This window comes from Python bivittatus, unplaced genomic scaffold (assembly GCF_059951505.1).
Source record: "Python bivittatus isolate LINGU-HERP-01145 unplaced genomic scaffold, Pbiv_v1 ctg000190_np1212, whole genome shotgun sequence".
Lineage (NCBI taxonomy): Eukaryota > Metazoa > Chordata > Lepidosauria > Squamata > Pythonidae > Python > Python bivittatus.
In genome coordinates, this window is record NW_028277042.1 from 13,360,466 (window position 1) to 13,387,500 (window position 27,035).

A 27,035-nucleotide genomic window follows, 5' to 3' on the forward strand; every position below is an offset into this window, starting at 1 on the left:
AGAAAGAAGCTAATGTCAGATAGGGGTTCCTGAGGGTCAAAATTCAGAAATACTACATTTTAACCTTTATTTTGTGTTTCACCTTTTTGTTACTGAGAAGACAAGGAAACTCTGATTTCAACTGAACCACCAACATTATGGGATTCAGGGGCATTCAGCTAAAGGCCCATAGATTCTGGTTATGAGTTGTTCAATGTCTATGGTTGCCTCTGGTCTACTGAATGATGTGGGATGGAGCTGATAGGCAAGCTGGATTCATGACCACTGCACCCAATCAGACTTTATTGTTCATTAAACATGGGTTCCTTCCTCTCTCCTCTTCCCTCTTCTCTGATTTGAATGTGAAAGACAAAGAAGAGGTTGTAATATGGACCAGCCCTACCATTAGGCGGAGGGAAGCAGCCAATTTCAGAAAGCCTCTTACAGTTCATTATTTCACACTGTTATCAGATTTTTGGAGAAGGGATAAAAATATATGATGATCCTTAGCAAATGTCAGGGTGGGTAACCTTCATTGAAAACTACCCAAATCCAGTGATATGATTTTTTTTAAGATAAAACAATTGCTTCACGACATCACAAAATTTCAGCTTTGATTTAAAAAGAATTTTTTTATTTATTTATTTATTTAATAGGCTTGTCCCCACCCATCTCCCCACAATGGGGGACTCTGGGCGGCTTACATGATTAAAAGTTATAAAAGAACCACACTTACAGAGCTAATTAATCAGGTGGATCATTCCTGCAACGCTGCCTTAAAACTGTGGCAAATTATATTGCATTAAATGCAAACGGTACCTATACTGACTGAAAATTAAACCCTATCTCTAGAATAAAATGTTCCTGGTTCTTTATATAGGGAGCTGCGAAAGAGAAAAATTGTCCTTTAAGTTTATCTTGACACATTTATAGAATTACATGGGGGATCCAGATATACTTTTCTCACGCTGTGTTTCCACATCATTATTTTGCCTTTTTTTTTTCCTTTCTGCTACCAATGTGAAGAATAGTTGAGTGGCAATGCTAGCATCTGGAAGCGCCCTAAATGTCTAATATAATACATCTTTAACATTTACATATTCTTATTTGCAGGCATTTCTGTACCATTCTTAAAAATAAAGTTTACCACAAGTTTAGTTCATATTCTGTTGATTTGCATTCATGGAATTGTCTTGGAAACATTATGGAAATAGTCTTCCAATGCCAACTTCTTCTTCCTGTCCAAATATAATCAAGTCTGACCTTACTCTCACCTGGAATAACCCACTTTTTTTAAATTCTAGAGCGAAGTCCAAATGTCATTAATTTTTAGATGGAAGCTGTCTGCCAAAGATCTTCATTGGTGGTGATGGTGGGTGCTTTCTACATGTTATGCTGGTGCAAAAACCCCTAAGTTCATTAATATTAAGATGCATGGCGTTGCTGCTTTCTACACTGTGCATGAGCATAGAGGATTGAAAGCTCTTATAACCATCTCACAAAGGCATGTTCTGGAGTATGGACACCTATCTAGCGCTGTTTCATGTTGTAATGACGCTCCATTAACAAAACAGATCCAGAGATTATGCTTTCTGGAAAGCTAAATATTTTAATCCATAAATGCAACAAGGAGGAGGAGCCTCCTTCTCAATGTCTCTCACCACATGTTAGGAGCAGTCTTTGGTTTCCTACTGTTACCCTTATTTGTGGAGGATAGAAAGAAAATACACACACACACAACGCAGCACAGTAGGATTGCTGTGCGACTGTGGGCAGCCCTCCTCTTTTCTCACATCTCCCCTTTCCGTGCAGTTTTGTTTCACTGATTTGAACATGTTCTAATTTTGTCATTCAAGCCATCTGACTCTTCCAGCTCTATACAAACAAAACCTAATTTAGTCAGTGATGTTTTAAGTCATAACAATGACGGATGGCCGAGGTTCAGGTGTGCCAGAATATTTAAATACTTACTCTACATTTTTTTTTCTTTCCATAGTGATATGAAGACAGGCAGAAAGGTTTGAATGCTGGATTCCTTCCTTCCTTCCTTCCTTCCTTCCTTCCTTCCTTCCTTCCTTCCTTCCTTCCTTCCTTCCTTCCTTCCTTCCTTCCTTCCTCCCTCCCTCCCTCCCTCCCTCCCTTTTTTTTCTTTTTTTCTTCTGGCACTTAGATTAATTATGATTTTACATCTGGAAGGAAAAATATAATAAAAGCTCTTTCTATTCTACATTATTAATTGGTTCTTTAATTAGGAATTCCAGGAGCTTCAGAGGTTGGATTGTTAAAAAATTTTATATATATATATATATATATATATATATATATATATATCTTCATTCTGTTGCCTTTTTTGTATCTTATGAAGGTCACCATAAAAAGTGATTGTTTAGCATAGCAGCCGTGAATTATGCCACACAGACAAGCTTTTAACCTATGCGCTTTTGCTCAGAGTGAGACACCCATGGTTGTGCTCCTTTTAAACAGTTCTCTATTGAAGAGGATTCAATCACCATAATGAATCTAAAGGGAAGCAGCAATCTTTTCCACTGAAAGAATTTCTAAAAGATTGTAGAATTTGTAAAACGAACAGCTCGCAGACTAAATGGCTGTGTGGGTGAATCAATTATGGTGGGGCTGGTGGCAGTCATAATATTTAGTATATATCAGAATAGTGTTTCAGGTATAATAAGATATGCGGGGGCTTGTCTCCCTTCACCCCCGTTCCGTTCCCCCTCTGCATCTCTTCCACTGCCTGCCTTTGCTGCCAGACGTTGTATGTGCAACAGCCAACTTAGTCAGTCACTGGCATCTAGTTAGGACTAGCATTAAGTCAATTAAAAAAAATCTTTTTTTTAACTGAAAGCGTGGAGGGGGAAAGCTAAAAAGCCTCAAACTGCCCTGCAGTAATTTTATTGAAAATATGCATCAGATTATTTGGTGGAAAAAAACCTGAGAAAATACAAACGCACCCACAATACTGATGTGCAAATGTGCAACACCGAAATGATTTTTTTGTCTCCCTCCCAGGTCAGCTATCTCCCCACTTCCTTATTAATACCATAATTATTTTTGTCCGACAGCAGCATTTATAACCATCTAGTCTGTGTCCAACTGCCCATATTTCCATTAATCAAAGGCCCTGACGACAACTGCCATCATTTTCATTTATGATGACTTATAGGTTCATTGCAGTTCGCTTAAATGTTACGGGGAGCTAGACAGCTGTGGGTAACAGAAAGCGCATCAAATGGAGCTGGGTTAATTTTTTTATATGTTTGAAAAATGAGATGAACCATGCGTGGTACAAGTTGACTTGACGCGGGGAGCTCTCTGGATGCTTGGATTTCTTGACAGAGAGGAGAAAGGGTGCCTCGCCGTAGGCTTGCCAAGCACAATGATCAAGAGCTTCCAGACACCTGGCTTTGCTTAAGGTGAGGTTGCATACCTGCAGGCCTGTCCCACTCCTGGAAGAGCAGATGAATTCTTCAGGATGTGCCATCAGCTACTTAGGGAACAAACAAGCCCAGGTCAGCACTCAGATCACTGATATTTCTGAGTGGGCTTCCATACATCTTCAATGTTCCTACCAGGGGTGGGTGGGGACTGCATATTCACAATATGGCTGCTACCATGATTTTGGCCAGATGTCAAAATAGTAAACTTCTCCCCTGAAACCTTTGCTGTCCCCTAGGATTTTCTGTGCCAACTCCATAAACTTTGGAATTATACCAAGAAAAACATAAATAAGGCACTTTTGAGAGAGAGAGAGAGGGAGGGAGAGAGATCTATCTATCTATCTATCTATCTATCTATCTATCTATCTATCTATCTATCTATCTATCTACAGGGATCTCTGTGGGTCTCAGAGGCATTACCAGAAATAAAGGAGAGGCTGGAAGCTGGTGCTTTGTCACAGGCCAGAATTCCAATTATTTCTTTTTATTTAAAAGATATATAAAATGAAATAAATCCAGCACCAATAGATATGGCCTACCCATTTGGGATGAAGATAATTTCTGATGGATTCCACAGTTGGGCTTGCCCTAAATGATCACACTCAGCCTCCAGCTGCCCAAAATAAATCCATAAATGGGCAAAACTCCCGCCAATCAAACCCTTATCTTCAGGCTATTGCGCTATTACACAAGGTCATCTCCATGGCTCCTTACACCCATTTCTTTAAAATGCTACCACCACAAACTTATGTGTGCATCATTATGGGATGGGATCAAAGTCTCCAGCACATTGTCATGGTCACTTTTAGTAAAAATGCTGCAAACATGCTTCCGTTTAATAGCAACAGTCGGAAGTTCCAAATATAACTTTTCCAATAGGCAGAAGTGCCAGAGATGGCAGAAAGGGTGTCTCTTTAATAAAAATAAATAAACTACTCTTTATTAGGAGTGTTACAAGCGTAGTCTTTTCAGGTTCTAGACAATGTAATGTGATTTATTCAAAGAAATGACGATGATTAGACATTAAATGGCACTAAATATTCTACTTCCTCTGTGCAGCCTGATAAACTGGTTTCATTAACATTATAAGTAACAAAAGTTTCCATTTCAGTCGGCCTGTTTCTTTTTTGTTTGTTTTCAACGCAATCTCAGCTGCAGATGCACAACGCTATAAAATTCGTGCTGTTAGCACATGCATTAAGTCATTGTAGCCGTACTTACAAACATATGGCTCTATATGTTGGGTTGATGAATAATTTCTATTTAGGGGTGCCATTTATAGAACGCCTTGTTGTATCTGTAGCTGTTGGACAGGGATGGGCAACATGTGGCCCTCCAGAGGTTGATGGGCTGAAGTTCCCACTACAGCACTGCCTGTGACAGTGATGGATGTGGATGATGGAAGCTGGAGTTCAGCAAGTTCGAAACTTGACAGAGGAAGTCATTTCATTGGGTTGAATGAGTAGCAATTTCACTTTATGTGGACAAATATTATTAGACTTACACTTATATGGCCGATAAATTGGAAAGGCTCAAAGCCTCAAGATTCAAACTATGTAGATGTTCAGGTAGAATGTTTGGCTCTTCCAAGCAATCCATCCACATTAAAGCACATAAACCAAGCACAAGAGACAACAGGATGTAACTGCTTAAATGCCACGTGGATTTGGATCAGGGAATATAATATATTGGCAGTTTTGCAAAGATTTCCAGTCGATATCAGGCCAATTCAAACTGATGTTGTGACTCTCCACCAGAGGTAGGGCAACCTGGTTCCCTCCAGATGTTTTGAAGTTCAACTTCCATCAGCTCCCACCAACATGGCATAGTGAGAGATGTACCCTAAACAGCCTGAAGAAACCAAATTGCCTGCCCTTCCAACCCAAGTTGTGTTCAGGATTTTACCATGCAAAAGCATTTTCCGCATCTTTTTGCTCCCCTCTAGCATCATTTGGATTATGGCAGCCAAGATCTAATTTCTGACCTCAATAAACATTAGAGTTGTGTCCAGAGCCTTCTGTACAAACCTTTCCTGTCAACCCAAGAATGTTAGGAACAAAAAATCACAGCCAGGACACACATACTCAATGCCATTTATGTATTTTATTTATGAAAGCCTGATGAGGTCTATTTCCAAGATATTAATTACAAACACAGTTCTCTATATGCAGCCAAAGTGCAAAACAGAAAAAAAAATAATCCTAAAAGAATTCCTACCACCACCACCACCACCGTGAAAATTAACTGTATGGTGACAATTTGTTCCAAATGAAGGCAAGACAAGTCCTCCCAACCAAAATGTAGTTGGGGGAAGGACTACAGAATTGAGAATAGTTGGATGGTTGGCCTTCTGAGCAATGATCATTCCACTTTGCAACATTTGGATATGGCCCTCTTGTAATGTTTTAAACAGAGGCATTGTAAACTTATTTAGGCCCCCTGTCCAGACTGAATTTACTGTATTCCAGTAACAGGGGAAATAGATTTCAGCTTAAACTTCAAGAAGAACTTCCTGATAATATCAAATTATTTGACATTTGAAATGAAAACATTGGAAGGTAGTTGAGAGTTTTAAACTGTAGACTGCTTCCTATTAGGAATGTTCTAGTGGGAGATTTTCTGCATCGGCAGAGGATTGGCTCAATGGTCTTCTGCTGTGTCTTCTAATTCAGTGACTGTGAAACATTTCAAAGACAATTCTTCCAATGGAGTGAGCTTCAGGACTGTGGCTGATAAGTGATCAATAGATTACATGTGCTTACATGTATGTACAGAGGCACACAGAAATAGGCATTCATGCAGATGCCAATCAGAACTTAGTCATCCATATTTTCTTTAGCATGGCTTGAAAAATATGGGCATCCTACCCTTTTATATATGTATGAGGAAGAGCTTAACAAAGAAGTCTATGATTAACTAGTGAAAGACTGGAGGGCAAAATGAAATCTCTGGTTTTTTAGTTTTTTAAAAAAAGGTAAGACGGAATAATGACAATGGAATTCTGATGACTTTGCTCGGCCCAGGAAACAAACATCTTTGAATGGCCTGTTGTGTTTGGCTTTGACAAGTCAGAGATCTGAATGGGAACATATTTAAAAAGTCGGGCTCAAGAAATTGAATGGGGAAAGAAACAGGTTTTTTTCCTCCCTGCTTCAAGGAGACAGCTAATTAGATGGAAGTCCCCCTTTAATATTCTTAGGGACTCTGTGTCAGTCACTCTTGGTTCTTTCATTCCTAGCTTTCTCAGCAGGACCAGGAAAACCTAATACCAAAAACTTTGTTTCAAGAGCGAGTGGAGACAAACAATGGCGAGTCTCTGAGATATGGAAATTACTTTGGAGTTGAAAGGCGAGGGGGAATGAAGCTTCCTTCACATAGTCTGTTCAGCTCGGGAGAAGATTTGGCTTCAAGGGATGGTGTAACGGACTGAATGAAGCTGTCACACAACCACGTTCACAAATCTTTGGGAGCTGGGGCAGGTCTAGCCTTTCCCAATTGGGCTCAGCTGCCATCCCAAATCTAAAACAGTAGCCAGAACAAACAAAAGAAAAACCAAAAAAAATGTAATTGCTAAATGCAGTCAACCCGAAGTCTTAATAATATGATAAATCTGTACCACTTCAGAATAAAGATGGAGATTTTTTGTGTGGGGGGGGACCCCTAACACATAATTCAGGAATCAGGGAGAAGGATTCTTAAATTGTGTTCTCCTATACAAATGACGGGGGGACCTGTGGCACTTAGATGTAGCTAGACTACAACTCCTGGTATCCCTCACTTTGGGCCAAGGTGATTGGGGCTGCTAGGAGTTGTGGCAACTTTTGGAGAGTCACACCATTAATAGGGAGTCCTTCTGCTTGGGACTGGAAGTGGCACAGCTCCAAAGCAGCAGAAGTTGTACAGCTCTCTCACCTGCCCTAGGTAGCTCAGCAAATCTACTTTTTTGTTTGCCTGCCGCCTTGGTCTTCCTCGACTGGGAGGCATCGCAGAGTTGCCTGTGAAGTTCACTGTTGACATTTCTGCATTAGCTGGCTTTTGTCAGTCTTGGCAGGCTCAGAAATTCTATCTTAAGGGCTGCTCTTTATTAAATTTGCAAGATACAAAACTGACTGACAAATAGTCGCTTTTCTTCTGCGAATGCATAAATAATAAATATGCCGCTCTAAAAATAATTAAAATATTGCTCAAATTTAAAACATGATGCAGAGCTAGAGAGGGAAAGAGGTAATTTCCAGACAGCTTTATATTTTAGAAAGAAAAGAAGAGGGCAAAAGTATTGTAAACAAGTTAGAAGGTATTTCCCTCTTAATTGCTTTTTACTGCTTTCAGAATTTTTTTTTTAAAAAAGAGGTTGAGAAGGAAAAGAAAATGGAACAAAGAGATAACTTTTGATGCCTGAATTCCCCATTTGGACAACATGGTGGCAATACTAATACTAATACTAATAATTACAGTTAAGAGCCAGTTTAGTGCAGTGGTTAAAGGCACCGCACTAGAAACCAGAAGACTGAGAGTTCTAGTTGTGCTTTGGGCACAAAGCCAACTGGGTGACCTTGGGCCAGTCACTCTCTCTCAGTCCTAGAAAGAAGGCAGGGGCAAACCAGTTCTGAAAATGCTGTCAAGAAAATTGCATTTACTTCTCCATGTAGTTCCAGGAGTCAAGACTGACTTGAAGACAACGACGACAACAATAATAATAATATATTGCAGAACACTTTGGAAAATAGGATATTTTAGAGCTCCTCCTATTAGTTATTACTACTGATTACTATGATCAACTTATGCTGATTTCTTTATTTATTTATAAAAGACCTTTCTAGGGCTGCCCAACTCCAAAACTCCGGACAGCTTACAAATTAATCAAAGATGAAACATCATAATATCAGAAAACAGCAATAGTCACCCAGAGAAAACAATATAAGCCCTTTTCCCCATACAACACCCAGCCGAAAAGGGCTTGGGGGGAAAACTAGTTTTGAAGGCTTGTCTAAAGCAATCAGAGTCAAGGCTGTTTGAAACTCTGGGGGGATGCTGATCATGGTGGGTACATATATGTTGTATCTGAGTTTTTGGTTTCCCCTCATGTTATATTCATATCTGTGTGTATGTGTGCACTTGGAAGTACAGGTAGTCCTTGCTTACCAACTGCCTTGTTTAGCAACCATCCAAAGTTACGACGGTATAAAAAATATAGCTTTGTAACCAATCCTTGCATTTATAACTGACACAACACCCCGCGGTCATGTGATCACCATTTAGGTGCTTCGCAACTGGCTTGCAACAGAGTTAATGGAGAATGTGGAAGTAAGATCACAAGTTGTGGTCACATGATGTTTTGCTTAACAACCAAAGGGGACATGAGGTCATAAGCCCATCACAGTCACATGATTTTCTGCTTAGCATCTGCAGGGCTTAGCGAGGAAGTTGCCAGCCCCAATTGTGATTGCTAAGCAAGGACTACCTGTACAGGATGGACAGCAGATGTCTTGTCCAGGGTCACATGACTAGAGGGTTTAGACCAGAGTAGTCACTAACATTCTGAGCCACTGCCCAACTGCTCCTTCAATAGGGATGTGTTAGGGGGATTGGGGGGATATTTTTTCTCCGCAGCCCCCCATTGGATCTGGGTCATTTTCAAACCTGGGCTTTCCTTTGGGGGCATCTCTCCCCACACCAGATTTGAACCAGTTCAGGCTTTTGAGAGTTATCCTGTTGGCAGACCAAGGCCCAGGGCCCTTTACAGAGTTTCTTTCCAACATTTTGTTGCGTTCTGACCAACATAAGCCTGAAAAACCTGAGGAAATGGCAGTTGTTCCATCACAATTCTCCCAACTTCTAGAGGATTTGCCCTATTAATCACACCATAAATATCTACTGCCAACAGTAAGATTCCTGAACCAGCATAACATTAGAACCCTTCTTGGTTAAGAGGCAATATAGCTCTTTGCAAACTTTTGCTAAGAAGCAGCCTCCTTAATGCAATGCCTTTATTTGGGAACCCATGACATAATCCTGCTTTTTCTCTCTCTCTGGTTTGCTCTCTTTTTCCTCCCCCCCCCCCCACAGCCATTATATATGATAAATAAAACAATGCCATAGAAACAGTGAAATCTCTCATCAATGTCTTTGTGAAAAGGGCCCACATAAATGAGACTCGGAATCAAAGGCAGATTACATGACTGACCATGTATCATCCTCTATGTATTGAGCATAGCCTTTGTAAAGTTAGAGCGGTAATAAAAAGTGGTATTGTGCACTGTGAAAAGCTGTGTGGGTCTGTGCATGACTAATCTGTCTTTCTGCATTATTTTATTCAATCTTCTCTGACTTTATGCCTTTGACATTTTTGCTACACTCAGTAAATTTGAGTGAATAGGCAATTTTAAAGAATTTTTATAGGGCTTCAGAGAAGTCATATGCAGACTGTATCTTTGTTCAGATTTAACAGTTCAAATATTTCCTTTGTCTAAGATGCAAAGTAATCTTTAGCCAAAAAAAGAAGGGAAAGAGAATGGGGTTTGGAATTGGGTTAGGAAGGCAACTGGAAGGCTCTTAATCTTGTATTGCAACATGTCCTCCAGAAGAAGGGAAAAAAAAAAAAAAGGTAGGGGGAAGACTTCAGGCAGAAGAGGACAATTCTTCCTCTTCAGAGGATGATCCTGAGAAACACTTGGCTTTTAACTTTATCAAAGAGAGCTACATACATCTCACTATTTTCAGATCTGGCCTAAAGTTTCTTCACTAGTCCTACCCCCCTTACCCCATTCAGCAAACCAAGTAGTAGCCCAACTGTTGTGCTTTGAGGAGAAAGGCTAAAATCCATTGAGTCTTTGAAACAAGAGCTATCACACCTGGTGGGATTTTCTTCCATGAAAATATGCAATGAACATTATAAGAAATCGGATTGCCCATATGAACGTCTGCTTCTTCAGTAGCTGGTTCTCAGAGACCATTTTAAATCAACTTGGCTAAAAAGAGCTAATAGCAAATTCCAGCCTTGAGTTCTCTCTTTGAAGAGCCTCAACCCATTAGGGTTTAAAAATGCCAGGAGTCTTCTTAAGTAGCATATTGGGAGAGTGATTTTCAAACTAGTCTAAGTATAGTGTCAAATCCCACTCTCTGTGGATTCTTTTCAAAGGGCATGCGGCATCCTATCCTCCTCCACTGCAGTTCTGAAATTTCACCAGGCCTTCACCTTGGCCAGGTTAGATACACTTCCCTCTGCAGTTCCACGGAGGTGTTATAAAAATATCCTTCTATACAGCATATATGCCCACGTGGGGATGAATCTGGAGTCCCAGAGCCACATGCTCCTCTGTTGCTCTCTCATAGGGAATCTCACGTGACATTCATCTATCCCATCCTGAAGAAATACCCTAACATATAATACAAAGCTTGTTGTAGCTTCTTCTGTCTGACCAGGAATCTGATGTACTGTATCTTCCTAGATTGCTCAACTCTGTGCCTCTATTTGTTCTATTTGTCTAATTTATGACTGAAGAAGAATATTAGTGGTGATCACCACTGTTATTTGTATTATTATTTTATGGTATTTTATTGCATTTTCTGCTTACTTTATATATATAGATTTTAAGTGTGGGTGTTTCTGAACATATGTATGTTATATTTGATATATATTGTGTTATCTGGCTGTAAGGCCATAATAAAGGTTAAGTTAAGAAGTGGAATTTGTTAGGTCTTACTTCTGAGCAAATAAGCTTCCAGTTTGTGAATAAACATCATTTTGTTGCATCTGTTAAGTCATCTCTAGGAAATAGTAAAGAGTGACATCTCTTAGAATGGTTTGTTGGTAGTTTTTTGGTAATGATTTTACTCTTTAATGAAATACATAATAAATAACCTACTTTTGCAATACACGGCCAGAGTGATGCTGGACAGCAATATGGATGTCCACCAGTGACCAAAGGCCATATTATTGACAAAGTGTCAGCTTTGATACCATCCTTATTAGCAGATAGTTTCTTCACCAGTTGTACAACTGGTAAATGACTGTTTTTGTGACTGATCCTTCATATATTATTAGACTACACATCCAGCACTACCCATCACTGGTTGCTACAAGCTGTAAATCAACAACTGGAGGGCAATGAATTTCCCATCTCTCTTTTCCAGGCAACTGATAGCTATTTTCAAGCTTAATTTAAAGCCACTTATCCTTGTGTGCTCTAACTACAGAATCATTCCATTGATAGAAAAATAAAATGGGAATTAGGGCATGTTTTTCTTGATCAAGTGGCCTTTGACCCATAGGAAAAGTTGCCTAGGACAGTTGATAGTGGGTAGAACCAGAATGAATGGGATACAGAGCTGAAGCTGATGGTGGGCAAAATTTGGAGTATTGGAGAACCCCTTGTGCCAATTCATCCATTTCCTGCTTCTTGTACATGGATGCTTCAATACCCATGCAAGGTGGGAAAGGGAATAGTTCTTTGTTCTTGGTGGTTTGGAGAGCTGAATGATCCTGAGGCTGCCATGAACCTGAAAGAAATTCTGTCTTTACCTAGGTTACCTTGAGCACTGTAAAGACCCATAACTTAATAGTAGACTGTACAGTTGGCACATATAAGGTCCACTGTCCAATCCCTGGCATACCTCAAACCAAGATGGCATTAATAGCTTCTTAAAAAGAAAAACAGCAGGCAAAGGGAACCATCCAAATTGGGATGCTGGGTCAAAGGTTTCACTTTTGCTGTGATATATCCTTAGAATATTTGTTATTTAAGAGCTTAGTCCAAAGATTTCTACCACATGGGCAGGACATGGTTAAGCTATGGTTTATTTAATAACATCAATAAGGGGTTTTGCAGTACATGCTAAGGAATGAACCATAGTAACTAGGTTTATGTGTTACACTGAATCAAAACCAAATAACCCATATGATAGCTTACATCAGTCCAACCTAAAATACACCTGAGCAGAGATGTCAAGGAAGGGGGGAGGGGGAGGAGAAGAGAAGAGAAGAGAAGAGAAGAGAAGAGAAGAGAAGAGAAGAGAAGAGAAGAGAAGAGAAGAGAAGAGAAGAGAAGAGAAGAGAAGAGAAGAGTTCTTGCAAAAGAGGAAAGGATTCAGTTTACAAGAAGGGATTAAAAAAGACTGTGTGCCATTTTTTAAAATGAAATGACTTTGCATCTGTTCATTCTCTTTAAAAACAAGAGTGGGGGGAGAGAGGGAGAGAGAATGTTTGCCAACTTAAAGGAATCCTTAGCGATGTTAGTTATATCAACCCACCTAGAAATGGCATTTGCATTTTTATAACCTTGTTACTTAAAAGTGAAACAGGAGAGGAAGAGACTGGGTGATAGCGTTCTCCCTGGGCTTTAATCCCAGCCTGAGCTCTTTATGCTTGAGAGACCCTTATGATGCTGTAACTAACCTCAAACCTGGAACAGCAGGAGGGCAACAAACCTCAGAATATAGCACTGTCATGCTTTACAGGCATACAGCATGAATGGGGGGGGGGGGATCGGTTGCCTAGGAAACACTCTGGTCTTAGTAATTATTACTGTAACTGGCTGCACACCCCACCTATAACAGAAATGAATAATAAATTATCAGCATTGACTGGCAGCTTTCTCTTGTAGCTTCTGCTCACCACTGCTACCTACCGGCATGCAAAATTAATTACATGCAAACAGCAGGGCTGTGATCCAACAGAGCCGGGGAAAACCTCCCCCCTACAAGAGAAGTTCCTTCTTCCTTGGCTGTGATGAAAAGTCAAGCTGTAGCTTAACCAGGGGACTGAACTAAGGAGAAAAGGCCCTGTGCTCTGTTAGTCTAAAACCAATGCAACCCCCCCAAAACATATCCCATGTAAGAATGAGGTTGAGAAAAGTCCCAATGGCTGGGTTTGCACATTAAGGTAAGCCACTGTTTAATCATGACTTGTTGAATAATTCACCACAGGCTGGGGATCAGGTATCGTGCTAAATGATGAAGCATGGTTTTAGTATTTGTATTCACATCACACCTAAATCAAACAAGCCACATTAGGGCTTAGCTCAATGTGCGATTCAGCCATTGATACCTGTGTTAGAGGACTAGCATTTGATTTGGACTCCACCAGATGTAGAGATGCCAACCCAACTTTGCTGTCATGCAGTGAACAAATTCATCCATTGTGCTAAAACATAATATGGTTTGGTTGCTTTGAAGTTAGCAAATGTGGTTTGCACAATCATCAGAGGTCAACTCTTAGTATAGTACACAAACTCAGTCTGTACCCAACGGTCCCCAATTAATATTTGCTGTCTGCACATTCCCATCCCATCAGTCTGTGTACAAGTGTCATTGTAACCCTGAATAAGTATTATTGTTGTATATCTGATTATCCAACTATCTAGATAAATGTGTATCTTAACCTTCATTATAAAAAATTAAATGGTGGTTAATATTATAGCATCTGATCTAGCGTGAAATTGTTATAAATAAAACCATGTCCAGTAGTTTTGATCAATTAAACTCTGTAATTAACAAAGATACTTCATTCATCTTATATTGTCTAATTTGCAGTAGAATATTAAAGGACTTCCACTAGAAGACGAGTTTGTTTAGAAATTAGAGCACACTTGGTGATGTGCTGGATTTGATTTAAAAGACCCAGTGGGAGTTGGCAAAATTCACATATCATGGGGTTAATGTGGGTTAGAATAGAGCTATTTGTAATACAAAAATACTGCATACCAAACATTCACTCATACCATTTCTTTTAAGCCAAGCTCATATTCTGAAATGTAAGTCACTGAGAGTTAAAATTTGTTGGAGACTATATTCTTTTAAAAAATAATAAAAAATATGTTCCCCTTTTGTAGGCTAACCACCCCCAAACCTAGACAGCATTAAAGCAATTGTCTTTCCCCACCTTCATTTACCATTGCAAGCATTCTCAGTATTCATTCAGCTATTCCTGGTTTTGCTTATCATTGTTTCCTTTCTCTCTAAAATTTTTATTATAGTTATATCTTTGTTGTTTCATGCCTCCCTCTTTTCTGTAGATGATGCCATTTTGGTTACCTACCTCACAGAAAAAGGATTTACATTAACATGCAATCTAGGTTTATACAATGTACTAAGCAATGGTTCTTTTGACCATGGCTTACTGAGTACCTTGCAAAGACTCAATTAAAGCAGATAGGATCACAGTGGCAGAGTTCAGATAAAACTAACACTAAGCTAAAATCCAGCAGAGTTGAGTTTATGCACGGTTTAGCCATCAAGTGCTTTGCTTGGTTCTGGCTTAGCGTTTTATCTGGCCGAACCAATTAGTTTATTCAGCAACAGTGATGTTTGATTTCAATCAGACCCTTGGTCATGTAACGTACTAAGCTGAGAAGGGTTTTGTTTGTTTATCTTGCACAATTCCAACCTTGTATTTTACAATCCATGAAACTAGCCAATTGTGATTTACTCAATAAACCATGATTAAACAAATCACAGGTTAGCACAATGTGGACCTAAAGCCATTAACATGACACCCCAGCCAAGCACTGAAAGCAACTGGAAAAATTCCACAGAACCTGATAATGGCAGCTGGATGAGGATGAAAAGGCCTAACAAAGTAGTTAGGCTTCAGGTAAAAACACTAGAATTTACTATATGTACAAACATTCAGGATTAGGACCAGTATTTTTTCTAATTAACCAGCTCTGGCAGATTAGATCTCACCCCCTTTGTTATTTAAAATACATATTCATAGCACTGTATTTTATAGATGCACTGTTCTGGTTACAAAATAGCTTCTATTTTTCTAGGACATAATTTCATTTTGTTTAGCCAAGAATTCATTAAAGAAGCTATAAATAACCTCCTTTAAATATTTAGCCGTGAATAGAGGGTGGACTGGCATTGATGGCTTATTTTAGTACTAACGCAATATGCTTTAGAGCCATAAAATCTACATTTCAGCATGTATCAAGCTAATGATTAACACCTCCAAAAAGGTTTGAGATATCCAATTAAGTTGTGTGTTTGCAAGCTTACACTCCAATCACTACCCTTTTCTCCCAGAAGAGAGTCAAGAGGAGGGCAAAACAGGATTTGGACCATCAGTTTTTGGGGGTTTGTGTTTTTTCCTCATGCAGAAGGGGTCAGCACTAATCTAAACACTTACTTTGTTGTAGTGTTGAAGGGCCTCTCCAGTGGTTAGGCTTTCCCATAGCCAACAATTCCCACAGAAACCACACAGCAAAGCCACAGCTGGGTCCTTACAACACATGCGAAGCAAAAATGGGGTCATTCGTTTTTGGCTTAGTGTGATGTGTAAGCTAGTCACTGGCTTGTAAATGATTTATGTGCAAATCCAGCCAAATAATTGATTGCGTGCCATCAAGTCATTGTCAACTCTTAGTGACTACATAGATAGATTTTCTCCATGATGATCTGTCCCTAATCTGGTCCTACAGCTCTTCCAACGGTGCCCCCATCACGACTTTAACTGAATCTGTCCACCTTGCTGATGGTCACCCTCTTCTTCTTTCCTTTCCCAGCATTAGAGCCTTCTCCAGAGAGCTAGGTCTTCACATAATGTGCCTGAAGTAGGATAATTGAGCCTGATCATTTGTGCCTTGAGTGAGAACTCTTGATTTTTTTGATGATCCATTGGTTTGTTTTTTTGGCTGTCCACAGTATTCTCAGGAGTCTTCTCCAACACCGAAGCTCAAAATTGTCAATAATCTTCCTATCTTGCTTCTTCAAAGTCCAACTTTCACTTCCATAGAGGGTCACAGGGAATACCATGGCTTGCATGATTCTGATCTTTGTAGGTATAGACATATCATGGCATTTAAGTATCTTTTCCAACAGCCAAATGAACCATCAGTAAAAGAACCAGGGCTCAATAGATTATGCAGAGCAAGCCTTTAGTTTAGCACCATATGTGAACTCAACCATTCTGCCATGCCTAGAGTCTAATCATTCTCCTATCTTCCCTGCCAATGAAAGAACATTTTGCATCAGAATACTCACCAATAACATCTCCCCTGCTCACTTCAGATATTCCTCTAAATGCATAGAGAACTCAAAGTGTGGAGAGACTGGAGTTGAGCATACAGTATCCCCTCCTTCCAGTCTTCATGCATTCAGAAAGTGAGTTAAATTCATTTTTACCTGAATGCTCTTCCTATAATCTGGGACTGAAATAAAACAGACTCCTGGATTAGGATGACAATACTATTAGGATTCAAGTGAATATAAATTCAGGTCCTGTTCAGATCTTCTTCTTGAATTCTGGAGATCAGGGAAATGTCAGGTGGGCATTTTCTTTGCAGCCTCATTCTCTCCCCACATACTCAAATGCAATCCTTTTAGATCTGATTTTGTGCATAAATAATATATTCCAAAGAAAGTTTGTACTTGGATTACAGAGCAGAAGGGTCCTATCTTGAATTGCAAACAGCAACTGACACCAACTACAAGATTGGTGTTAAAAGATGGCTGAAAAAAATGTTGCTTCTTGATTTTGTGTCCTTTGCCAAGAGCAGGATGAGGCTCCAAATATTTCTACAGCTATAGTGCTGGAATTAGAAGATCTAGCTTTTGAGTAAAAGAGTAAATCCTAGTCTACCACAAATTGAGATGGACTCCTGATGAGTATAAGAGCACATCTGTATAGTTTTCCTGGAAATGAATAAAAAGGACTTCTATTGCCTTCTTCTGTGGTTGTTGCTTTACCTCCCACTCTAGCCTATAGCTCTGGATTTTCCTGTTGGTCTCCCATCCAAATACTAACTATGTCGATCCTACTTAGCTTTCAAGATCAGCAAAGGTCAGTTAGATGCTGCCACCTGCTGTGGGTTCATTTATGTCACAAGATCTTTATGTGCATCTTGTAGCCATCCTGAAGACTTTGGACAACAACACAGAGCCAATCTCCTTTTGGAACAGCTTGCATTAACAGTGTATTTTTGCAAACGCAAAATAACACCCTTTTTGCCTTATGAACACTCAGTTCCCAGTGATATTAATACACAGTAGTTCCAAAACCAGAAAAGAGAGGGTCAACTGCTTTGCCTTGGAAAAGTCATCAAATGTTTCCAGAAACTTCAAAATGAGAACATTACATCCCTTAAGAAAAATAATCTCCACTTCGCTTCAATTTTTACTCGAAAAGTTTAATTTTACAAAATACATTTTTTCCCTTTCAAAGAAACATCCCTGCAAAATACATGAACACAGCATTCTGTTTCATAGATTCTATACAACTAAATTATCAGAGGTTTTCTACTTGTGGGAAAGAAATGATTTGTCAGCAGACACCTAAAAGCAAACCTTTCAAAACAATGAGGGATATGAGAGAGGGCCTTAAAACGCTAAAGCAAGTCATGAAATAGAATTGTTGGTTCTATCTGAAAGTTGCAAACTTTCTTTCAAATAGCCCATATGGTATTTAGAACATCACATCTGGTACAAAACGGCTTGTATTTAGGATTGCGCACAACCAAAAAGCTTTATGAAGATTATTCTTTTGAAAATTATTCCATGTCTGTTATCATAAGGCAAACATGTATAAAGGTGCTGACTGCACACAGGGATATTAAGAAAATAAGGAGACCTTTGAAATGCTTCTTCACAGATTTTTTTTTTTAAAAGAAATATCAATAAGAGGTCTAAGCATGAACAATATTAAATCAAGGCAATCTGCCATCTTACTAGCTAGACATAAGCCATTTCTTGCCACTCGTTTTCATGAAAATGAACAACTTCCACTGTTTATATGGGATCTAGCTTTTCTGTTGCATTCTGGCAGCTTTGAATTTTGAAACTCTCTTTGTTACTTCTTCTGAAGCCTCACAGAGAACTTCCTCAGATTTTCGCTCCAAAATGGTTGGCAGGACAGGATGAGCAATTACTGGATGTGGTATTGAGGAGGGTGACAAAGGTTCCTTCTCGACAACTGTTCCTGAGAAAGCCTAAAAGAAAAAGAGGACACTCCAAAAATAATCTTACAAATTTTAAGTTACCTTCCTTTCCCCTTCTTTCAAAGCCCCAAATTAAGCTCACCGAACCATTCACAATTTATCAACATTGGTTTCCACTGGGTATAAATCCAAGATGAAACTGGTGGCCAAATGTTCCAAGAGTCATGATCAGGAGTGTGAAGGCAAGGGTTGCCTTTTTTTTTTAACTATCAGGATACTCTACTCTTTACACGGAAAGATAGGTACAGAAGCTATACAGGGAACCAAGGATTCCACCACGAACATCACTAATTATTTGACTCCTAGGACCACCTTAGGAGACCCTAAACATTGCTGGTGGTCTAGCTGTCCCATCCATTTGACAATCCCCCAAAATATCAGCATTCTCATTTTCTGAAGCTTTTGTACATACGTACGTACGTACGTACATACATACATACATACATACATACAGCTTAACAGAATGGCTAGCTGACATCCATGATCAGAATCAGATTATTATTAGTGACTGTTAGGAAATAGATTAGGTTTTGAGCACTGAAACACAAGAGATTACCAACAAAAGTATAGTAGAGTATTCGTAAGAGATGCCTCATGTTAAAAATGAATAGAGGCAATTCTTTTCTATAGAATCAAGAAGTTGGAAGGGGTTATTTAAGGCACTAAGCCTAACTCCTGCTCAGTGATAGAAGACCTGAGTATTACCCAATGAAGACTGATGAGTAGAATATTCAACTCAGAGGAAAGAGAATCTTTCTATGCAGAAAACTTAATTAAACAAATGGCATTCACTACAAGAAGTTGTGGTGATGGCCACTAATTTGATTTTTTTTTTTTTTAAACAGAAGCTGCAGCAGATTCGTAGAGGGCAGCATGAACTGCGATAGCTATGTATAAGCTTCGGCTTCCAAGGATGTCTGCATACCACAATCATTTCTGCCTGAAATTTTGCCAAAGTGTTTTCTGGGGGCATTCAGCTGGCCACCCTACGCAGCAGTGCTGGGGAATAGATGAACATAATAAAGCATATTCACACAATGCAATAAGCTCTAATTTCCTTAACCATGGCTTACTGGAAAAACTGACCAAGTCTGTAAAATACAGTAAGATATAAACCATGGCTTACAAACATCAATGGCCAAAACAAGCAAATCACATGACTGCTTAGCATGTTGTGTGAGCCCATTCTCAGTCCAGTCCAGAAGGGAAAGATGATAAATGTATGAACCCCAGAACCAGGTACGCTGAAGCCTTGCATTAGTAACTCTTAAAAAGAAGCTTAAAGTACATTTTCCTCCTCCTACTATAAAACATTGTATGAATATCTGTGCCCATTCCTCAATGTGCTATCACTATCAGGGAATACTTCTGAGAGCGTGTCTGACGGTTTTCTGGACATCGTTTTTTGTCGTTTACTTAACCTCATTTTCCGCAATCCTGAGCAAACATACTGTATTTATGTCAAAATCCCTGGGCCTGATCCAGATTTGGTTGTGCTATTCTAAGATCTACTCAAGTGCAGCTAAGTATAATCCAACTCTCCAAAACTTATTTCTGCATCTGGAGTAATAACCTCTAGAGTCAAAATACAAAGTTTCATAAAAAGATGTTTAAAGCGGGTTCAACTGACTTAGGAAAGAACACCTTGGCGTTTTAGAAAAGAAGGATACGGTGTTCAAAAGACAAAATTATTATGTACCTGATTAGTAAATAATATTAATTATATTTAATTTTAATGGAAATGAAATCCAATTAGATTTTTTTTTTTTTTTACCTACTTCCTATGAGTACCTGCCATTGAAAAGCCAAGTGTAGCCTTCAGCCAGGAAGAGGTTTAGCAGCACTGGTGTTCTAAACATCTGGATCTAGCTTTGTGAGATGCCCTTGCAAGCCTTGGTATTAAGCAGAGAAGGGGGTTAATGCAGAAGACAATTTTTTCTCTGTGTGCCCATTCTATTAGCTGGTTACAGCGAAAGTGTATCTTTACACAAAAGTGGCATTCAGACAGTTACTTGTCTCCATCATCTTTCATAAATCCTGGGGGGTCCTGCCTTTACCTCATGCATTCCTGACAAGGGAGGTGCTTTTCTGGAAAGGGGGTCCTGCTCCCCTTGTTCCTCCTCCTCTTCCAAGATGCCTTCACTGTTATCGCTGTGGGTAGCTTCATCATAGCTGATGCTCCTCAGAATTCCTCGTCTGTCATCAAACTCAGCAGTGCTGCTCTCGCTGGTATCGCTACAGACACTATTCTCCCGGCTTCGAGACTTCAAAATTGATTTACGAGGGACATATTCTCCATTCACAACATCAACAAAGACTCTGTAAAGGACAATGTTAGCTTTAATAAAGTATTTGGAAGAAGCAAGGAGAGAAGCATATGACAAATTCACAATAATTCCACTCCATCTTTGGTACAAATTAATTATGGCTTTACCTGCTCCTCCTTTACCTCCTTAATGAGGCCTTTTAAAAAGATGCACAAGATAGGTGGATTCTACTCTACATACCAAATGATATTCTGCCTCTTCTCAATGACTGTTCATCCCTTTTCTTTGAAAGTAAACACCCCTGTTTACAGGATTAACAAAACATACAAGGAAACTCCTTTTTTTAAATAAGAGGAACACGCTTTTAATCTTTTATGATAAATTTGATCTTCAAATGTGAAACCTGGAAGTTTACCATTTTTTAATTATTTTTGGAAAAAGAATCTGAAGTAGCAAGCTTCAGATAGATTTTGAAGGCTTGGGGAAAAGTTAGACTTTTGGTTTATTAGTCCAGGATTGTCTTCATGCCAGGGTTGTCTTGTGCATGTTTGGCCAATGCCAAAGATGTATTCTATCACATATGCCATACAGTACATGCTACCATGCCGCATGTGCCCAACGGCACCTCTTTTGACACCACAGCTCCATCGCAGGAATTGGCATGGACAAGATCAGGCTTCACACCAGAACTTAGCAGTAAATTTCACCTCCTCAAAACTGAACCCCTTATTCAGGAATTGGCTTGTTCAGCTGAAGACTCAAACTTGACTTGGCTAGATCAGAATTTTATTACAGGCAAAAATGAAGCCATAAAAGTACAGATGATTTATCCTCTGCATACAAGCAGCTCAACATCTTTATACTTTAAACTTCGTAATTTAAACGGAGTGCTCCATAATATACTCTAGGCATTCTCGTCCCACGTTTCTGAGTTAAAGGATACTTGCTGGTTTGCTTGGTGACCTTGGACAACTAGTCTTGTTTACGTAAGTCCTCTCTAGCCTGGGTACTGCTGGGTATCACCTCACCAAATTCAGCCCTTACAGACACTAAGACAGAAATATGAATGTGAGAATGGAACACAGAACCTTACTGATTCTATGTTACATATCTCAAAGTAGCTTCCTGCTCCTATAAAGATTATCCCTAAGATATTTAATGATTTTCTCCAACTATCTTAATCACTGAGCAGTTGAGCAACTATTATTTAAAATGCTACAGGAAACATTACTGAACACTGGTTTCTAATTTAAAAATTGGAACCCACTTTTGGATAGTTTGCCAAGGCTTATCCCCCTTTTAGAGGTGGATCTTTGGAGAAACAAAATTCCAATTTGGTTATAAAATAGAACTATGAGAACCCAAAGAATACAGAACAAGTGCCAGAGTTTGGTTATATTAACGATAACTGGGAATATAAAAACCGGAATCTTATAGCTGGATTATCTAACAGCTGTGGATTTGACAGTGAAGTGAGTACCAGGTCATTCAAACAAAACTCTGTAAAATTTAAAACATTATTAAAGTTGTGTGATGTTCTCTCAATAACTTTTCCAGGACTAAAAAAGATGCTGAGAAATCATACTGAGGACCCACAGTCTCAGTATGATTTTAAAATTCTGCTATCCTGACTATTCCTCCTTTAACTTCTACACAGGCAGGGGCTGAACTCTCTTAACAATTTGTATATGAAAATGGTAAAGCAATATTTGCTAAACGCCCCCAAACTGGCAGACTAATAACATGAACCAGGGATTGTTTTCCCAAGTCTCTTTATGTCCAAGCAATTTTATAGGATTATTTAACACTGGATAAATAACTATTAAGTATGAAAAACACAAAACAGATATGCCTAAAAGGTGTCAAGGGGCAGGAAGACACTATATAAATTATTTCAGCTGAACTAAAATTAGCCGCACACACAGACATACACCCTTTGTAGGAAGTTAACATCCACAACGTTTGGATGCCGTACCGATAAATATCTGCTGGTGTTTTAATGTTTGGCAGTTCCGTAGTCACCTGTCCATTTCCATTGCTATTCTTCCGTTTCCGTTTTGCTTCTTCCTTCTTTTCACTAAATTTTAAAGTAGTATTTTTTCCTGTGTTTATTCGTACCTGATGTGAAAACATACAGTAGTCGTGAGTATTCAGAAACTGAACGGTGTAAAAACAAAATCTTATTCTCTAGCCAGACAAAGGAAATATCAAAACTTGCTTGGTTCATACAATGAGCTATGCCATTGTTGGAATAAACATGGTTTATTCAACACACAAGAAGGCCGGGGTTCATGTGTCACACTAAGCCATACCAACCACATCACATGTTGGCTCTGTGAGATATGTAGTTGCATCCATGAAGTTGTATAGTGCCCCCACTGGTTTTTTTTCTTCTACAATCCTTCCTTCAACTCAGCTATAAGATGACTAGATATTCTGCTTCCATTTCTTATCAGCTGGGGTTTGTAGTTATGTGCAAACTGGGACTGTAGTTAGTCTTAAAGAAATAAATCAGCATTTGGAGGTGAGGTCTGATTTGTTCCCTTAATTAAGAATGAACACAATTTGCCCAGGATCATGCACAGCACTAAATGTCCAGGTTGTTGAAAACGGAAAGAAAAGCTGATGATGATTCCTTGTAAGCATGACAGAGGAAGGAAGGAAGAAAGCTCCTGAACCCAACTCTTATGTATGTAATGTTAAACCACAGTTCAGTATTTTATCTGCAGCCAGTGACACTAAGCCACAATGTGATTTATTTGATTTATGGAATGGTGTGAATAACTAATTATGGCTAGGTCAGTAAACTACAGTTCTTAAAAAAATGGCTTAGCTCTGGAGTTCTCAAACTTTGCAAAACCACGACCCACTAAAAAGATAAATGAATTTCTGTGAACTTCCTCATGAATAAAACTAATGAGTTCACTGGGGTTACAGCTGGGCAAGAAATAAATACATCACTTGCTAAAAGATATGTAACTTCCATCATACTTTCTTGACAGGGTTACTTTTCTCAGCACTACAGATAGATTGGTCATGTTTAGTTTTACTCTTACCACTCAATAAAAACGTCTCCATTTGGAAAGGCTAGAAACTGAAAACAATCAATAAACATTCCAAACTTTGCTAACATATACACTCCTATAGTTACTCCAAAGTTGACAGATATATTACTACACACCACACCAGAAATCAGCAGCCAGCAGGAAAGCATCAAGCAATCACAACACTCCATTATAGCTTCCTCAATCTGGTAGTATAACTCCAGATATATCAGAGTTGCAACTTCAAGAATTCTCAGTTAGCATTGTCCAGTGCCTGGGATTCTTGGAGCTCCAGGTCCAACACATCTGAAGGGCATGGAGTTGGGGAAGGCTGCTTTACAATACGGCTTCCATCATCTTGACAATACAAACCCTTTTAGGTTCCACAGTGTGGGAGAAATATATCGTTGGCACAGCATTCTCAGTAATGGCTGAATCATCCTCCTCATCACTGCAGTAATGATTTGGGCCATTAACCTGACTTCTGAATGAGTCAAAGTCGGTTACTTCTTTCTGAAAGTTGCCCTGAGTATTAGGTTCTTCTTCCTTGTGAACTACATCCAGATTTAACTTTTTGTCTTCTCTCTCTTCTTCAGAGGAAGAGGCACCTTCTCCATTTGCATCACGAGTATCAGAAATCCTGGAGAAAGAATAAGCAGGGTGGGAGAAGAAAATGAAAGATCAGTTTCTAAGTCCTAAGATAAACAGGTAATCTGTACATCTTATTCTGTTTTTAGGCTGTTGGGTTTTTTGACAAAACAAAGACAATTACACCAGACTAATGGTTTTAGATTCTTTAGGGTTCTTTAGCAACGTAAGAAGGTTCCTATGTTGCTAATTCAGATCAATATCCAACCATCTCCTCCAACGGTAAATCTAGAACTTCCAGGAAATCTGAAAGCAGGGCAGGAAAGCAATAACTCTCTCCTACCACCACTCATTAGAAACTGGAGTGCCAATTCCTTCTAAATTTGGAAATTACATATAAGCATCATAATCAACCATCACTGCTTTCATTCTTTCCCCCGAGACAGTCACTCCTGAGGTACTCTGGACAAACTGTCCTATCATAGGCAGTTTTGTTTATTTCCCATATTTTTTATGACAACCCTGCCCCCCCCCCACTTTGCAGAATTACAAATCCCTAAGTTCCCTAGGAAGAACAAATTATTTAAGTCAACAATGATGTGCTCGAAGTGTTGATTGTATCACTCATTGATACAAGGTTCAAATTGCCAGTATTTACAAGAAGTTGTGGGGAGAATGTATCTGTTAAAACACATTAACAGTAAGTGAACCAAGTCTCCAATTTTATTCCTTTCTCTATTCTTATTAGGATCTAAAGGTTCCAATTTGCTTTAGTGGCAGAGAAAGTCCATTTACAGCTTAGCTTATACCCTAAATATTCTCCCTCCTTCTGAAAACTGCAAAAGTCAACTCTCAAATACCTGTTGAGTTCACCAAGGATTTGTTCCTGTCTTTCAAGTTCATCAAGTCGGGCCCAAAGGTCTTCTTCTGATTTTAAGTCCCCATTGGGTTTCTTATCGGTTTCACTCTCGTAAAGATTTGCCTTGAATGCATGTGTTTTCGGTTTTGAATGAGGTTTGTGAGCAGTTCTGCGTTTTCCTGGAGAATTAAACAAGTGTTTTGTTGTGATGTTTGCTTTAGTAAATATAATTACCAGACAATTCAAAGGAAAACAGGGATGGGCTAAAAACGCCCCCAATTATGTTTCAAGGTATTATTAAAGCTTTTATGTAGTTCTGCCAGTGAACCAGCGCTGTGATAGCAAGCAAATAAGGGGTTATTATCCAAATATGAAACCATATATTATTTTCAAAGAACAGTAACTGGGGGAGGGGGGTTCAATGAATGTATTTATTAATCACAAGATGCTGCCTTCTCCTGGAGTAGGCAAAAGGCCCATCTAATCCAGGATTTAGCAACTTTTGGGGATTTGAGATAGGGGTCTTTCACAGGACCATCAAGATGGTGGGGATTGAACTTAATTCCCTGCGAGTGTAATGCATATACTTTAGCAGCAAACCATGATTGTATCAAAAAGGAATGATTCAATGTGTTCCTTTCTCTTGAAGCTATCTAGGTCTCTGCAGCATCTCATACAGGTAGCCCTCATTTAGCAACTGCCTCACTTAGAGTGGCTGTTCACAGTGATGAAGATGATGAAAAAGTAACTTTGTGACCAGTCCTCGCATTTACAACCTTTGCAGGTCTGTAAAGCAAAGGAAAGTTGAACTACGATCATAAGCACAGTCACAGTTAGTGACAGATTTGCTTAATGACCAAATTGCCAGTCCCAATTGTGGTCACTAAAAAAGGACTACCTGTAGTCAATTTTGGGTACCTGTAACTTAACACATTTTGCATGAAAGTCCAGCAACCCTTCAGAAAAAAAAAACTCATAAAAAGTTTTATTTATTTATGATTGGCTATATGGTCATTGGTTAACTGTGTGTATATGCAAATACATGAATATATGTTCTAGTTTTTTTGAATGGCTACAAGAACCTAACCAAATACATTATAGGTCACTACATTAAAGTGGCAATAGATTATTTTCAGCATTATACAGAACATAAATGGAACAGAAGCTTTTCCATAAGCTAACTGGAAATGTAAAATTAGGGTAGGGAAAGAATGTTCACCTTTTGTTTCAGAGTCATCACTTTCTGCTATTTCTCTGATATCAACAAAATCACCTGCTGCCTAGTAGGAAAATAAATAAATTAGTATATTTTTTAAGACAATCATTTATGGCTTGTGGGCAATTATTCCCAGCCAGCATCAGAAGCCCAAGGGGTCTTTTAAACTGTCTCAAACTTCAATTACCCGTGGCACAGAAATTGAGAGAAACTTCAGGAACTGTTTGTAACATGACACGAGGTGAATGATTTATTTATTTCTAGCTTGTATACCCTTGTTCATTCTTTTTAAATGATGTGTTTCTTGTCCTTAAAGGCAAGGGTCTCCCTGGGATGTACACCAACCCTAGGGCTTGTCCAAAACACTTCTCCACCTTCTGGCCCTTGTACTTAATAAAGCATACTAAGGAAGACAAGTCCCTTTGATATAATTACATTCTCTGTCTACTTTTCTGAAATGTCCCTTGGGTACTGTGAAATATATCTTACATCACTCATTCTCTGCAAATCTTCAGTGAATTCAGCTCTGGATTCAAAATTCTTCATTACTTTTCCCAAATCATCCAGCATTTTTCTTACACCTGAAATAGCAAAATAAAAACCACACACACAGTACAAAATGATGCATGAGTAGTTTCACACACCAAAAAATAATTTAACTAAATATACAAAAAAAAAGAATCCTGTTCCCTTT

At 38.9% G+C, this 27,035-nt stretch overlaps 1 protein-coding gene across 2 annotated transcripts in view; it reads right to left on the reverse strand.

Annotated features, from left to right (window-relative positions):
* Positions 1-17,524: 17,524 nt before the first annotated feature.
* Positions 17,525-27,035, reverse strand: part of URI1 (URI1 prefoldin like chaperone) — a 42,802-nt gene continuing 33,291 nt past the window's right edge. For both annotated transcript variants that reach the window (XM_088136090.1, XM_015889662.3), the window contains 7 exons: positions 26,831-26,922; positions 26,345-26,405; positions 25,127-25,304; positions 24,051-24,318; positions 22,610-22,752; positions 20,425-20,686; positions 17,525-18,358 (listed from right to left, as the gene is read on the reverse strand). In XM_088136090.1, coding sequence (XP_087992216.1) covers positions 18,170-18,358; positions 20,425-20,686; positions 22,610-22,752; positions 24,051-24,318; positions 25,127-25,304; positions 26,345-26,405; positions 26,831-26,922 — 1,193 coding nt within the window. In that variant the 3' untranslated portion in view covers positions 17,525-18,169. The remainder of the gene's footprint in view (positions 18,359-20,424; positions 20,687-22,609; positions 22,753-24,050; positions 24,319-25,126; positions 25,305-26,344; positions 26,406-26,830; positions 26,923-27,035) is intronic.